A 14907-nucleotide genomic window follows, 5' to 3' on the forward strand; every position below is an offset into this window, starting at 1 on the left:
GGTTCCAAAAATTTGCAGCTGCCTTTCTATCCTTTTTATGCACTTCTGCCAGTCACTGCGGCCCCTTTTTTCTAATATTTTCATTGATAGAAAGGATGCTTCCTTTCTCCAGCTTAGAAAGATCCCATTTTCTTTCAACATAATCTGTTGGTTCACTCTGCTGCTTAGCATGTCTGTGTTCCTAGAGGCTTCCCGACCTTTTGCTATGGCTTTCTTAACTTCCTCATCCCGCAGACTCTTTGGTTTGTGTCTCTTTTTCCTGGGCGACTTATCACGTACCTTAGCAAGCTCTAGCTCAAACAGTCCAATCATATTCCTGTATATCCACACTGTTTTATTATCCTCAGTGATTACTTTCTCAATTTATTTAGTAGCTATTTCTATTTGCCGTTCTGAATAAAACTTCCCCTGTAGTTGCTCATCTTGTCTCTTTCCCACTTTCATTGCTCTTTCGGAGCTTAGCTTGATACGTTTGGAATCACTACCCAGACTTCTGGAGCCACATTCATCTATGTGTATTCCCCTGAGCCTATCATACATCCATATAGACATCAATGCATAATCTATCGGCGAATGCAGCCTTCCTACCTCCCATGTTATCTCCCCTTCACACTTTTCAGTACTCTTGCAAATGATCAAATCATATGCCTTTCAGACATACCTATGATCATTTTCCCTGCTGGGTCAGTATACCCATCGATATCTTCGCTGATGGGCAGCACCCCTCACCTCCCCACCGTCGTGGCCAGCCAGTCTACTTTTCCTTTGACGCATTCTCCTTTATTCGGGAAGCGACTCGTCAGGCCGCACATGGGGAAAGATTGAGCAGTTGTAACAGTAACCCCATGCTTGTCTTGACGTCACCAGGAGTAGATGGTGTAGAACGGTTCAACGAATCTGTCTGCTAGCAGGTGCATCGTCATGTAGCTAGGTGGTGGAGAGAAAAACTTGGCGAAAGCCGCGTTTAAATCGTAAATGTTGCTACACACCATTTCGAAACCATTTCGAAAAATTCGTGCAACTATGTGTTTGGTGTAGACCGGAGCGCTACTGCAACAACACAACTATCGCATTTACCCGCTATCGCATTCGCATATTTTTTGCAGCCTCGCATTGCCCAGCAAAATACCCTATTTACTCGCATAATAAACGTACTCGCATATAATAGCAACCCCAACTTTACTCGCATATAATAGCACCCTCAACTTCACCCGTCATAATTAAGATTTTTTTTACCCCGCGTAATAAATGCACCCCCTACAACATTAAGGCATTCCTCCATGCCCTACAACATTCATCCGCTGCAGTCTCGCTAACCGACACATACTCCTTGCCCGCTGAATCTCTTCTGTTTTTTATTATTCGACGTGCCACCTCGGCTTGCTCCCTCCCTATCTTCTACCACTGCCACGCGGCACTTTTTTTCTTACTACCTGTGCTCGGCACAACCCAAGTATTTTTTAATTATCTATGTGCAGGGGTGAGATGGCTGAGACTAAATTGGGAGCAGTTTTTGGAACAGCGAAATTTCAATTTTGGAGCAGAAGAACCTTCCTTGGGAGCAGTTAGTGGCATTTAATATGTCGTCCTGGGAGCTTGAAAATACAAATTTTTAGCAGCATGGGGGCAACTGTGCATAATTTAATTGGTTTATATTACATATATTACAGTGAAATACATTTTGAAGAAAGTTCTTAAACAGATTATTACCAGGTATAAACTGCACTACTTTTTTGTGTACCACGTGACCTATCCAGCCACCCTAACAAACATGTGAAATAATATTTAATAAAAAAAGTTTTGTTGAAAAGTTGGTTTCACGGAAACATTTAAAAAGAAAAACACACCACTCTCAAAAAGAAATTTGAAAATTGTGATTGCACAAAAGCTGGTTACGTAACAGTGGTCCTTCGCTTAAAAAAAAAAAGCTTGACACGATAGGGTCAAGAGCTTTTAACAGACAACAAAATCGCACCACGCTGCCGTTCTCGGACACCTTGTTCCGGATCACCTTCACGATCGCAGCGCGGGAATGGTACTCAGTGATAAGCGATCGAATGTTACTGATAACGCCTCTCCACACAAGCAACCATGAATGTTATGAATACGGCACACGTTGACCAGTTTTTTTTTAATCGTAGGTCATTGTAGTATCGTACGGAAACCACAAGGCACCGCCGACTAACAAGAAGTACGCAGCAGCCTGTAGCCAAGCAAGAACTCTCTACATACACAGGCATCAGTATATATAAATATGTATATGTCAATTTTTATTAAAGGGAACAGGGGAGCGCGTGGCCTGCGTGCTTCGGTGGCTGCTGGAAGCGCGTTTAAGTGGGAGCGAGAGGAACCACAGTCTCTTTTCACGCCTTCTCGTGGCAAGCAAAACAACCATTTGTGCTAATATGAAACCAGCAGCAAAATTGTGACCCCCTCCCCCTTCAAGGCGATTACTCGAGAGCTGGTAATCACCTTGAAGCAGGAGGTGTTGCAAGCTTGTCGTTCTATATAAGCAACGAATGGTGGTTCTGCTCGCTGCGAGATGACACGAGAAGACACTGTGTAATGAAGAGTAATTGTATATGGTCCCTTTGGGACCAGAATAGTGTAACTGTTTTCCAATGCCGCCGGCGCCGCCAACAACCATGCATTGTGGAAAGCTGACACTAGGCAAATTTTGTATGTTCTGACGCCACCGCGGCATTGGTGCGAATCATCGCTAGTCAAGTTCAAAGCGAATCCGGCTGGCCTTTGCGCATTTTCTGAACGCAGTTTATAGATGCCTGCAGGTGACTGTGGATCAGCTCTATGTGCGCACCAGGTCTGCAGTTCAACCATCACAGCCATCGGAATTTTACACCAGGTTAAACTCGTAAAAGATGTTCCAATAGTTTTACAAGCTGCTGAGTGCTGCTTTGTTTGTAGTGCACAAGCTAAAAAAAAACTGCGCTGTTCTTTGTTGCACATTTATATCGGTTTAAACAGAGCCTGATTACCGATCTTCATGAAAAGGAAATATATTTATTCACCACTGACGTAGCTAAAAGAGCGTGGTTGTCAAATGTGCTGAATTTTATAGCCAAAGCTCTTGAGATCACAAGGGCCGATTTTGGCGCCTGTAGATGTTCGCCGCCAACGGTGTCCGTGACTACTATCGCACGAAATTAAAAAAAAAGAAAAACCTACGTTAAAAAGACCTACGAGTGGCATCTGAGAATCAAACCCGAGTTTTTTAAGTGGCAGTCCAGTTCTCTACAGCAAAGCTACGCTAAACTTGAAGCTGAACTCAACTGACTTTATGTAGGCTGCATATCTGGTAAGAATTCGCCTTTACATATGAAATAAATCGTTTTAGAACAGTGAAGTAACAACCATGAGTAACACAACACGAATTGTGTAAAGAGTGCACCGTTATGCTCTTATGCACTTTAAAAGCCCAAGGCATAACTCTTTATTGAGTTATATTCACCGAAACTCATCGGGTAATTTCATGTACTGTCAAGGTGAACGAATGTCGCATTCCACTAGCGTAACGTAAATACTGAATGATCCTGCTCAATCCAGTCGAAAATTCCGAAAATTTGCGAAAGGTGAATGTCGCAAGACAAAACAAGTTATAATGTTCGCTGTGCATTTTATGCACCACGCTGAGCAAGAACGTTGCTTTTTCTTTTTTTTTTTTACCATGCTATTGAGTCAGCTCTCACATTGCACTTTGTTGGTAAATCGGGCAGAAAAGTGGCCTTCGCGCACAACAACAGTGTGCGAAGGACGTAAGCCAAGTATGTCGATATGCAACAGGAAAAAAAAAAAAAAAGCATGCAGGGGTGTTGCCTGTAAAAACAGAGGGTGGCTTCACGGCATAGCTGGTTCCTAGCCAGGCAAGATGCCGGAGCTATGCAGTTACTCTACTGTGGCTGCTATCGCCCCCGCTTGAACGCGCTGCCAGCAGCCACCAAAGCGCAGGCCGCGTGTCTCCGTGTTCCCTTTCATAAAAATTGACACTGTACAACCGGGCTTTGGAAAGTCTCAAGTTCGAGTTACCTCCAAAGGGGGGCGAAAAAAATCGATCAGCTAAAAAATCGTAATGGCTCCGTTTAAATCTGCCCTCGGGGATGACAGAAAATCTGCTAGGGGTACCATAGTACGCTCAAAATTTAAAGCGAAGAAAGACACCACTTTTGAAAAAGAGTGCTCTTTTCTATATAATTGAACGGTAACATTCCGATTCTGCGTTGTGCATAATTTGTTTAACGATTGCAGTGCCATGTGAGTTCTACTTTGGATGCGCTGCTGCGGCTTGACGGGGGCAGCTGACGCGCATAAGCCCAGTTTGTTTTCATCCGATGGTTGGCGTGGTCCTCGGCACACCGTTTTCTTTCGAGCCCGTTTTTATTCGCTTCTGTAAGCCGCTGCAGCTGCTGTACTGCTGTATGATGCCCGGGTACTGTCATACCAGCGAAGGCATCGATTTCTGCAAGTTGCACGGCGATGACACATAGATTATTTTTGCCAATTCGTGCACATTTGCTATATTTTGTTGGTGATTTCTCCCTCAGACTTTGTTATCGCTGTCAGTGTTGTGTATTTGTTTCATTTGCACTGATTCTGCTCGTATTCAAATGCTTACACTTCTCTCTACTTTTGCTCCACTGTGATTTCCTCGCGAAAAACCCAACTTCCTCATGTCTTCAGCTTGACCGCACTATGTCACAGTACAATAAAAAGTGCTCGGCGAAAGCAGGAGCCTAATTCGAAGCTGTTACTGAAGCACCTCATGCTGATTTTCTCGACTGCTTTGTAATAATAGTTCCTACAAACAAGACGTGCTTTTCCATTCGTTTTTCCTCTGAAAACAAAGCCGTGCCATTTGCGAACACGCTATAATGCTTCTAACAGGATAGTTTTTTTTTTTTATTTTGCATTAAAACATGGTTGCTGGATTTCTGTCAATAAATATTGTTCCTCGTACTCACTCGTTCGTGAATTGCTTTTACTGGTGCCCGCTGCCAATTAATGCCTTTCGGTTGCAGTCAACATTTGTGCGCACAGGTACTGTGTTCCGAGGGCGCTTTGGTGTGCTGCTGGGCGTATCGACGCGCTCAAATCAAGCAAGTGAAAGATAACGAGAATCCTGTGGCCTGCACGAGTCTCGGTCTCTTCTTTAGCCATAGAATGAAGAATCAGCCGAGGCAACTGCGTAGGCGCATACGCACCCTGTACAGAATAAAAAGGGCGCCCATTGCTTCTCTTCCTGCCGAAAAAACAAAAACAACAAATTTTGTTTTCCGCTTTCTGTTTATTCAGCGCTATCTCTTGGTTGCCATCAGCAGTTCTATGCGCCACCGCTGCTTATCTTACGTACTACTATTGTCAAGGCTACAGTTTCCCTTCTCTGAATTGGTCCTTTATTCTATAGTACAACCGCGTCCGATGCACAATACTACAGTCATCACCATCGATGAACTTTTGATAATACATCGACTTGCCATTGCCGCTTCGCGACTCGCGCAGTGCCCACAAGAAATCCATGTCCATGCAGACGTATCGCCGAACATACAAAGGCGGGTTTTACTCCATAAGAAGAAAAGAAAGAAAACAGTCACATGGCCGCCTGCAAATAGTGTGCTTTATTTGGAAGCTCGAATAATTTCACTTGATGCAAGATTTCGACAGCTTACCGTATCAACTTTTTTAAAACTCTACGGAGCACCACTCTCCTGTTCACAGACAGTTTTCATCAAATATCCAGTTTCTTTCTTTAAGCGCCCGTAGTGTGGTTATCAAAGACCCCAAGTCCTTTTCGTAATCATGTTTCCCTCCAGTATTTCACTCTCCAAACCCTATGCTTGGTGCCAGCTGACCTGATTTTTTATTACATTTTCCCGAAAAATGCCAAGTTACTTCCACAGCATGTTCTGGAGGGCCTCCTTCAAGACCATCTCAGTCATTTTCCCAATTACGTAGTAATTGAGATGGATGCAACACAAAATCTTCAGAAGGCTGGGGTAGGTATTTTTTTTCTCACCAGCTTAATTGGTCTTTTGCGCTCTGATTGCCTGCCTTCACACCAATTTATCTTGCTGAATTCCTGGCTATTACATTGGCTCTTCGAAAACTAAGTTCTCAGCAATCAAAATCTATTATTATTTCGGACGCTTTGTCTGTTTGTACACATCGAAGTCCGCAAAGCAGTCTCCTCTTCTCGGCTTAATTGGTCTTTTGCGCTCTGACTGCCTGCCTTCACACCAATTTATCTTGCTGAATTCCTGGCTAATACATTGGCTCTTCGAAAACTAAGTTCTCAGCAATCAAAATCTATTATTATTTCGGACGCTTTGTCTGTTTGTACACATCGAACGTCCGCAAAGCAGTCTCCTCTTCTCGGGATATTTTGGTCTCTCGTACCGCATAGCCTATCAGAAGTTCGGTTTATTTGGGTCCCCGAGCATGCTGGAACCGCACTAAATGAAATTGCTGATTCGCTCGCTTTGGCATCTCTAAATTTTCCGGTGGTACTGGTAGCTCCAGAGTTTCCCTTTATTACTGCCGAACGATGCAAACAGCTGTTAATCTTAAAAATCAACAAAACATCGCTCCTACAATCTGAAGAATTTCGGCACTTGTAGTTCACATGGACCACCAAAAATGCCTTACCCGTCAAATTGAGATGACCCTCACAATTTTCACTGCATAGTTCCTCGGTTACAGTTTTATCTCCACAAATCAGGATTTTCATTAACCTATGTGCAGTTCGTAATGAACCGGAAACAATACATCACTTTCTTCTCACACTCCGCCGTTTACCCTCACTGCTCCGGATAATTCTTCAGAGACCGATTGGTATGCTTAGATTGGCAGTTAATACACCCACCCTTTTATCGTTTGGAGCCAGTCAGTTGGGTGTGGACCGCAGTGCTATTCTGTCAGCGCTACATAAATTCATTCAGGCAACTGGACGGATACGCTGCTAATGGTACTGCCAGATATATCTAATTCTTTGTCCCCCTTGTTCATTTTTGCTAATTTCCTTTGTATATTCTGGTTTATCGAATTCTTAGCCACTTTTCACCTTTTTTTAAAGGCACATTATTATTGTTCTTACCTGATTTCTATTTTTTTTATCAAGCTTTGTGTAAAAAATTTCCATTATAAGGTACAATGTGGCATATCCCCCTTGTGGGTATGGGCCAAGATCTTCTAGGTGCCAAGACAAGACCGAAATACTAGAGCCGGCACGCACGCAGTGACGCCTCTTAAAGCGTACGTTGAGACAATGCCTAAATAGAGGAGGCGTTGGTCGAGAGCTTAGATTACAAAATGGAGCAGTGGCCAATCACCATTTATGAAAGCTGTGCCATGTAATCGCTGACATGTCATGATTAAAGAATAAAGCGCCGAGGTGGCCGTTCATAAGGTTTGAAATGGTTTGAACGCGCGTTCTGTCACCACGGCTTCGCAAATAACCAAATGTTTCTCTCTACCCGCAGACACCGATGCGCGGATTTCGCGTGCAATGGCTTTTTTAAATGCCATGATAACTCACTTGTCTAAATAATTTAGTAGCTAATGGGCGTAAACCGTGAATGGGCTGCACGCGTTCTGTCGCTCACGGAACCTATTTTGAGAACCCATGTGCAGGCGCAAGAGCATCAAGGAGGCGCGTCGCATGCAGCGAAATGACTCCACGTTTACAGTTACTCGCTCACGGCAAACGCGCTTGTGTAGGGGACCGCATGCACCCAGCAGCGTCGACATGAAAACCACAGCGACCCGACAAACGCGCTCCTTGTGCACAACAAAGACCTGTGAATCAACCCCACTACGCTCGTCACTAGACTCGGTGGTTTTCGCAAGGCGACAGTGCCACCAGAACACACAGCCTAGCTATATAGTAGAAGCAGCACGCCTAATGCACGACAGCTCAATTTTGGGGGGTCACGTATGTTTAAAACACTTTAGAGATCACGGCGGAACCATGAGTGCCTTCGTCACCATACACTGCAAAGTAAAAAAAAAAAAAACGCGATTGCGCGCGTCTTATTAGTGAAGTCGGTCCATTTTCCCACTGAAGCTGAGGTTGGCATCGAAATTCTTGCTTTCGAGGCTGTATTGGAAGAGTGTGGCACAATTTTTGCGATTTTTATGTATTTGGAACAGCTTGGCGTAAGAAAACGAAAATGTATCAAAGGATGGATGGAAAGTCCTTTATTGAAAAAAAAAAAAAAAAAAGAGAGAGAGGCACAGGACCTCTGTGGGGATAAGCAGGACTTTCTAACTACACTACTAGTTCACCGTGTCACAGGTTTTACACTTATTGTATTCACCATCACTAGTACTGAGGCGGTATAGGGTCAGTACTGTGGTTTGTCGGACCCCCTAAACCACTCTGATCAGGCTGCTCTGACTTCCATATTGGGCAAATAATAACTGCGTGTCCGGGTCCGTAAGGAACGCTTCACGATAATTTGTGGTTTGCAAAGCTTGTATGGCCATTCGCCATTTTTCAAATGCAGAACACTGCCACAGTAAGTGGTGAAGGTCTGCGCGGCAACGCAGCCCGCAGTGATTGCACGTCAATGTCGCAATGTCCGCTTGTCGCCATTTCGCTAAAGAGTATGGTGTGTATGCAGAATTTGCGTAGACCTTATTAATGAAGACTTCTTGGGAGCGTGAAAGCTTACATTTGCTGGAAAATAGGACTGGTGGGGTAACCTGCGCAATGCGTTTTTGACTAGCATGACGCAGGGACGTACGTACGTAGTGCATTGTGGTTACCGAGGGAGCCATTTGACTTAAGAGCTCATACTGGTTCACCCTGAGGGGTGGGGGTAGAGAAAAGGTGGTCGACCCACCTGCGGAAGCAGCAGCGGCGTGCGCCGCCATAATGCCCTTGGGCACACCCGTATGCCCCAGCGTCCAGATAATTTCTATTGGCCTATCGGCTTTTTCATGCCTACGAATGATGCTTTGAATAGCAGCAGCTGTAGCATCCTCGGACGCTGGGCAAAATATTTCAGAGTAGGCAGCGTGCAAGCCGGTAAAGACACGAAGGGGTTTCTGTATAGTGTATGGGAGGCGTGCAGTCGCTCCCCATGTGGCAAGTAGTTCGGCATGCATAGGGGTACCGTTTGGTAGATGGAACCTGTAGGCCCCAGTGTTCTCGGTGGTCTGCGCGCTGATCCATGCTATACCAGCTTCGTCATCGGTAATGGCAGCGTCCGTGTATATGTCGATGGTATCTAAGCTCGCTTCCCTTAGTTGTTGCGTGGCAAGAAACTGGCGGGCAATATTATTGTGACGAGATATGGGGCGACGGAACAGTCGAGAGGCTATTGGAGTTTCTCATGGGGGTAAAGACTGATTAAGAAGAGGTGCATCATCATGCCGCTGACAATCCCAGGCCAGAAGGCGAGAGGCTATTGGAGTTTCCCATGGGGGTAAAAACTGATTAAGAAGAGGTGCATCATCATGCTGCTGACAATCCCAGGCCAGAAGGCGACGACCTTGTGGCGTGTTTTCCAGGCGGATGTGGTGTCGAGTGCGGGCTTCACAGATGATGTCTTGCAGAGGGGGCAAGCCCCCTGCGCTTTTAAGGGCGGACATCTTAGTGTGTTTAGGGAGTCCCGTGATGGTATGGAGAGTAGCCCGATGAAGGCATTCCAAATTTAGGATGTCCGTTGGAGAGAACGTGTATATGGGTGCACCATACAAAATCTTTCCAACAGCCGCAGCTCTTGCTAGAGTGCGACAGGCTTGTTGTCGTCACACCTCCGTATTTGAGGGACAGACGACGTATCATATGTAACGTGGCTGGCCATGCCTGCCGCAGTCCACGTACCCACTTTTGTGGGCTGTTGCAGCTGGCTATTGGTAAACCTAAAACTTTGATTTGTCCGTTTTTTGATTGTATAGTGTGTGATCCAATATGGAGCGAGATACACATTTTCGGGTTGCTGCGATTCAGCGGCCTGATCAAAACAGTATACATAGCTTGCACTGACGTCAAGCCTAGGAATCCTGAGATACCATTCCGCCATGCTGGTGCAGCGAATCAGCGGCCGCGGCGGTGCAAAGTGAATGCTGGCGGAACGTTCGACGCGTCGCGACGGTTAATCTGCGCTGTCGCTGGTTGTTCCAAACACACTTGTTGGGCAAAATTAACGAACACTCACCTTTTTTCTTCCCTCAAAACCATCTAACATCACTGAGAGCTAAGCGGGAAGCGGCGGGGATCCCGGATAAGATCTGCTGATGTATACACACTGATAGAAGAGACGTGTTTGTGGCGCCTACACCAGCAAAGGTAACGATGTCAACAACAGCGGGACAATTTATGTCTAAGCCACACCGTGGTCTCAGCTAACTTGAGTGACGTTTGTAGACAGACTATCGAAACTATGGAAGGAAGCCAAACGTTGCTCTGCGACGTGCATTTCATAACATTTCTCATACGCACGTCGCTTTCTGCAGCATATAGACAAGCTGCAACATCAGAACAAGCCCCCTTCCCCCAGCGCCTGTAATGCACGTGCAATGGGCTTTTGAAATTACAACCCCATGTTTCTTGCAAAGGATCCATACACCTAGAGGCTGGTCTCGCCACCTTTGTGAATGGTTCGCCTGCAAATGACGTGTTGCGGGGTAAAAAGAAACATTGGGGACATAACTGCAAGCCGCTTTCAAGTTATTGGTGTTATAGTGAACGAGCAATCACGACAGGCTTGACCAGTTAAAGCAGACCTTCATTGCTCGACGCGACAAGTGCACGGAAGCTAGATTTTTGGTTGACGACTACGTGGCAAGCAATATAAATCTCTTTCACGCAATCCCGTATTTTTCTTCGCGCAATATATCGTTAAGCGTCCTAACTAAAGAAACTAACAGCTCCTGCCATATGATAAACTTAAGAAAAAAAAATACTCGTCATGACACTTTGGGATTGAGTTACAGTAAATAGCTGTGTGGATTGTCACACTAAATAACTTGCTCATTGATGAAACATTTTTTAACTTTGAAAAATAAAATAAATCAACCTGCAACATGCCTCGCCACGCAGAAGCACCTTGTCTTCTTGCAACTGTTTAGCCGACAGACCCTTGACCCAACCGCTTGTAAATAATTATGCGCCTTGGTGGACTTGAACGCCTACATTTCCTCGAGGGTCGAATAATTAGTGGAAAAAGAGAGATAACTGCTGATGTATCCGTAACAAATGTCTGAAAATATGTTCACGTCACTTGAAGAATGCGTTCCCGGTCGCATGCAGTGTGAAGGGATCGATGCTATCTCACTTTTCCACCTTTTAGGCAGAGCGAAGCCGCTCAGGCCCCGTAAGACCCGAACATAAAGTCGGGTCCAATGGCTGCGTAAGAAAAATAGTCGGCATCGCACACAAAAACCACCACAATTGTCTGAAATCTCAAGCAAATGAGCGCGGACTGGCCTACGCACCACCATAGCACCACGACGGTTCCGAATGTAGTGCACCAGCATGGCCGCCACTGCGCGCGCCGCTGAGCATGACGTCACGTGGAAACCATGTATAGCGGGGCCGACTCGCCCGTTCGGCGTGCAGTCTGTTCGGCGACACTTGGCGTCGGTAGTGCACGGCGTTATTCTTTTTCACCCCATTGTCGAGAAGTTCGGTGGTGCCGGTAGAAGAGCCCGCTGCCGTGGACACGAGGTTCGGTAGACGATTCTGATGAGAACGTAGACTGCGTTGCATCCATTGTCTCGTTTTCGTCAGATAGCGTCGCGAAATCGCTGGAGTTCACTGGAACGCTTGTGCATGCCGCGGTCGTTTTCATAGTAGGCGTCTTGAGATTCGGAGTGAAACGCGCCAAGCGTAACAGGTTCATCAGGCACGGCGCGGCCGCCGGCAGCTGTGCCCTAGGCCAGTCCGAAGCTGCTCACTAGGCTTAGGGTGGTCAGTTCACAAAACACAGAAAAAAAGGTTCTCCAAAAACGCTGTCTGTGCGACACAGGCTCACCGCGTGTAACTGGCATTCACTTCTGCGGCAACGAACCGTGGTCTATCAGCCGAAAAAACTAGTCAGAAATGTATCAAATGTGCGCCACAGCGGGGTTCACCACGAGCGGTGCGAGTGTAGAGACATCGTAGCTGATAAGTACACAACGGGCAAACGTCGCGAAGCTGCTCGCGACTACCGACGATGGCTTCCTGCAAATACGAAACTTTTAGGATCCATGTGCATGCAATTTTGGAGCGACGACAATGAGATTCGCTGTCGCCATGGCTGTCGCGAAGGGCCGCGGTTCGTCGCCATCGCGTCGCTGGTTTCTGGAAAACCAGAAGAAAGTTTTAAAAGAATTCCGTAGCCCCCGATTCTCGCTTCGGTTGCAATTTGCTCTTCGTGCGTTCATCAAGGAACACAAGACTTACCCAAACTTCTAGACCTCAGGTTCATAGCGATCGCCTTTATCATCCAGTGGCTACAGTTTACTTTGATGCTTCGTTCTGCTTGCTGTAATACATGGTGGTTGCTGCATGCAATGCTTCGTTAAGCTTGCTGCAATACACGTTGGCTGCTTGATACAATGTTGAGGTCGTCGTGCGAGGTTGCCCACAGAACACCTTGCCGCGAAGTTAAACTACAGATATTTATTCCTAAAGCGCATGTGGAACACGTTAAACAAATAAATTCGCTTACGCACGTACGTTTAACAAAATCACTCCTTTTTAAAAAAGAGAAGGGGGTTAAAAAATAGGGGCCCCAAAACCCGTGCTTCAGATCTAGCAGGAGCGAAGAGTTTTCGAATAGGATTTGCGGCGCTTTGTTTATTAACCCAATTCTTGTTCATGCCACTTCAATAGGTGCAACCACGTTTGTCTGACGCAAAGCTTTTGGGGCTCCCGCTCAATTCGAGAAATAGCGTCCCCAACCCAAAACCTAAACTCGGTTTCGGTTTTGCACATGCACAGTGGCCTTGACACTATTTCTTTGGGGCCCCCATTCGAAAACTCCCCAGAATTTTATTGCTCTGAATCTGGTGTGTCTTCTTCATATTATAAACAATCGAGAGGTATCTCCCAAGGTTCGGTAATGTCGCCATTGTTATTTTTTCAATGTTTTACTGCGCTCTATGACTGCACAACACGAAGTACAGGTGTATGTATATGGAAAAGGTCCTGTCAAAGATCTTTTGGGGATGACAAAAGCATTGCACTGAGCACTTAGGTATAATTCCTCAAAACCTTTGCGCACCAAGTAGATGCATTTCATATGTGAAAACTTTCTCGACACGTTTTTTTAGTACAGTCATAAAGTTAATGTATATTTTCGCCTCGTTTGTTTCTTCTTTGGCAGAAAATTTTCAAATTACGCGTTCCGCTTAATAAAACATATGTAATTAATCGGCTTGGATATCGAACCTGGTATTGCAAAATGTCTATTTTAAACAGTGTGTTCTTAAATGTTACAGCCTTAAATAAGTCATTATATGCCCCTGTAGCGCGCAATAACAAACTAGCAGCTGGCAACTACTGACCTATCTGTATTGTCAAGTAGCCAAGCCATTCCAAGTCAATCGACTGTCAAAATGGTGTCTCAGAAATGGTGCTGTGTTCTAGTGATAACGAAACTAGTGAAGGTTCGTGTGCTTTGTTATTTGTGTGCATGGTTAAAAGCGAGATATGTGTGAGTCGTAGGTGACGACGGGAGGTGAATTGCCGTGTAGATGGGTTCACTGGGCTGCTCAACGTTCAAGCTGATCGTGGATGTATTGTCACCAGCCGACCGCGGCGAGATGTGGTTCGAAGCAGCCTGGAACACCAGCCAATCGCGATCAATTGTGCTTCGAAGCAGCCTCGTCCCAACGTGAAAGGATCGACTTCTGCATCTGACACATGGCCCGATTCTCGGGCAAGTCAAGTCAAAGACCATGTAGAGTGTACTGCTAGGCTGTCATAGCGGAGCCTCTATTACTAGTGAGTGCATTGGGCATGATACACGTGGTGATGAGGACACTGTGTCAAACTATTGAGGAACGTGACAAACGTGATTGATTGAACTGTGTTGAATACCTTGGTACTGCTTTTCTTTTTTTTTTCAAACTATACGTGGACTCGAATGCCTGACAAAGCTGTCAGTTGTTAATTACTGTTAAATAAATTTCATTCAACAAGCTTTGTTTGCTTTGTCACCTCTCTGTTGATTGGTACATTATATATATACACAAGACCTCGCAGGTGTTTTTCTTTTGATGTATGGAGATATCATGAAAACAAGTGAATCCTAAGTAGTATCACTGCCCACAGTACCGAACCGGCCACGCAATCGTTGTTTTAAAAAGATACTGAAACCGGCCACGCAATCGTTGTTCTAAAAAGATACTGAAAAAGTCCTAAAGCGCTGTTTTGAGGATGTGCTGAGGTTGTTATGTGTATGGACAAGGGGACGGGACTAGTGCCATTCTAGTACCATTAGAGGACATTCCGAGGGCGTCGTATTGTCCTCCCGGAGGCATACTGAGGTTGTGTTTGTGTTGTTTGGGGACGGGAATAGTGCCATTCTAGTACCATAAGAGGACATACTGAGGGCGTCATATTATCCTCACGGAGGCATACTGAGAACGTTCTGAGGTTGTGTTTGTGTTGTCTAGGACCCGACTACAAAAATCGACCACGGGTACTTCTATAAGGCGTATTATTGCAGTTATGTGTTGGGCTCCCTAAATTTGTTGCAAATACTTTATATAAATATAAGCACGCCTGCCTTCTCTTCTTACAAGGTTCCACATTCTAACAGTTCGTGTCTTCCTGAAGATACTCAGTGTTTTTTTTTTTTTCATTAAGAAGTCGACATGTTTTTAAACCAACAGTGGTCTAGATTAAGGGGCCCCACCCCAAGTCATCGTCGTACAGAAACTTGTCAACATTACAAG

The 14907-nt window shown here is 45.4% G+C and overlaps 1 protein-coding gene across 5 annotated transcripts in view; it reads right to left on the bottom strand.

Moving 5' to 3' along the window:
* LOC119176633 (lysine-specific demethylase 3) overlaps positions 1-14907 on the bottom strand; it is an 88441-nt gene that overhangs the window by 66663 nt on the left and 6871 nt on the right. Inside the window, exon 1 of one of the 5 annotated variants that reach the window (XM_075876330.1) lies at positions 12407-13317. The exons of 2 other annotated variants lie outside the window; for them this stretch is intronic. In XM_075876330.1, coding sequence (XP_075732445.1) covers positions 12407-12449 — 43 coding nt within the window. In that variant the 5' untranslated portion in view covers positions 12450-13317. Of the gene's footprint in view, positions 1-12406; positions 13318-14907 lie in introns of those variants that run through there. 2 more of the 5 variants (XM_075876325.1, XM_075876326.1) reach the window with 2 other exon arrangements.

The sequence above is a fragment of the Rhipicephalus microplus genome, chromosome X (assembly GCF_043290135.1).
Source record: "Rhipicephalus microplus isolate Deutch F79 chromosome X, USDA_Rmic, whole genome shotgun sequence".
Lineage (NCBI taxonomy): Eukaryota > Metazoa > Arthropoda > Arachnida > Ixodida > Ixodidae > Rhipicephalus > Rhipicephalus microplus.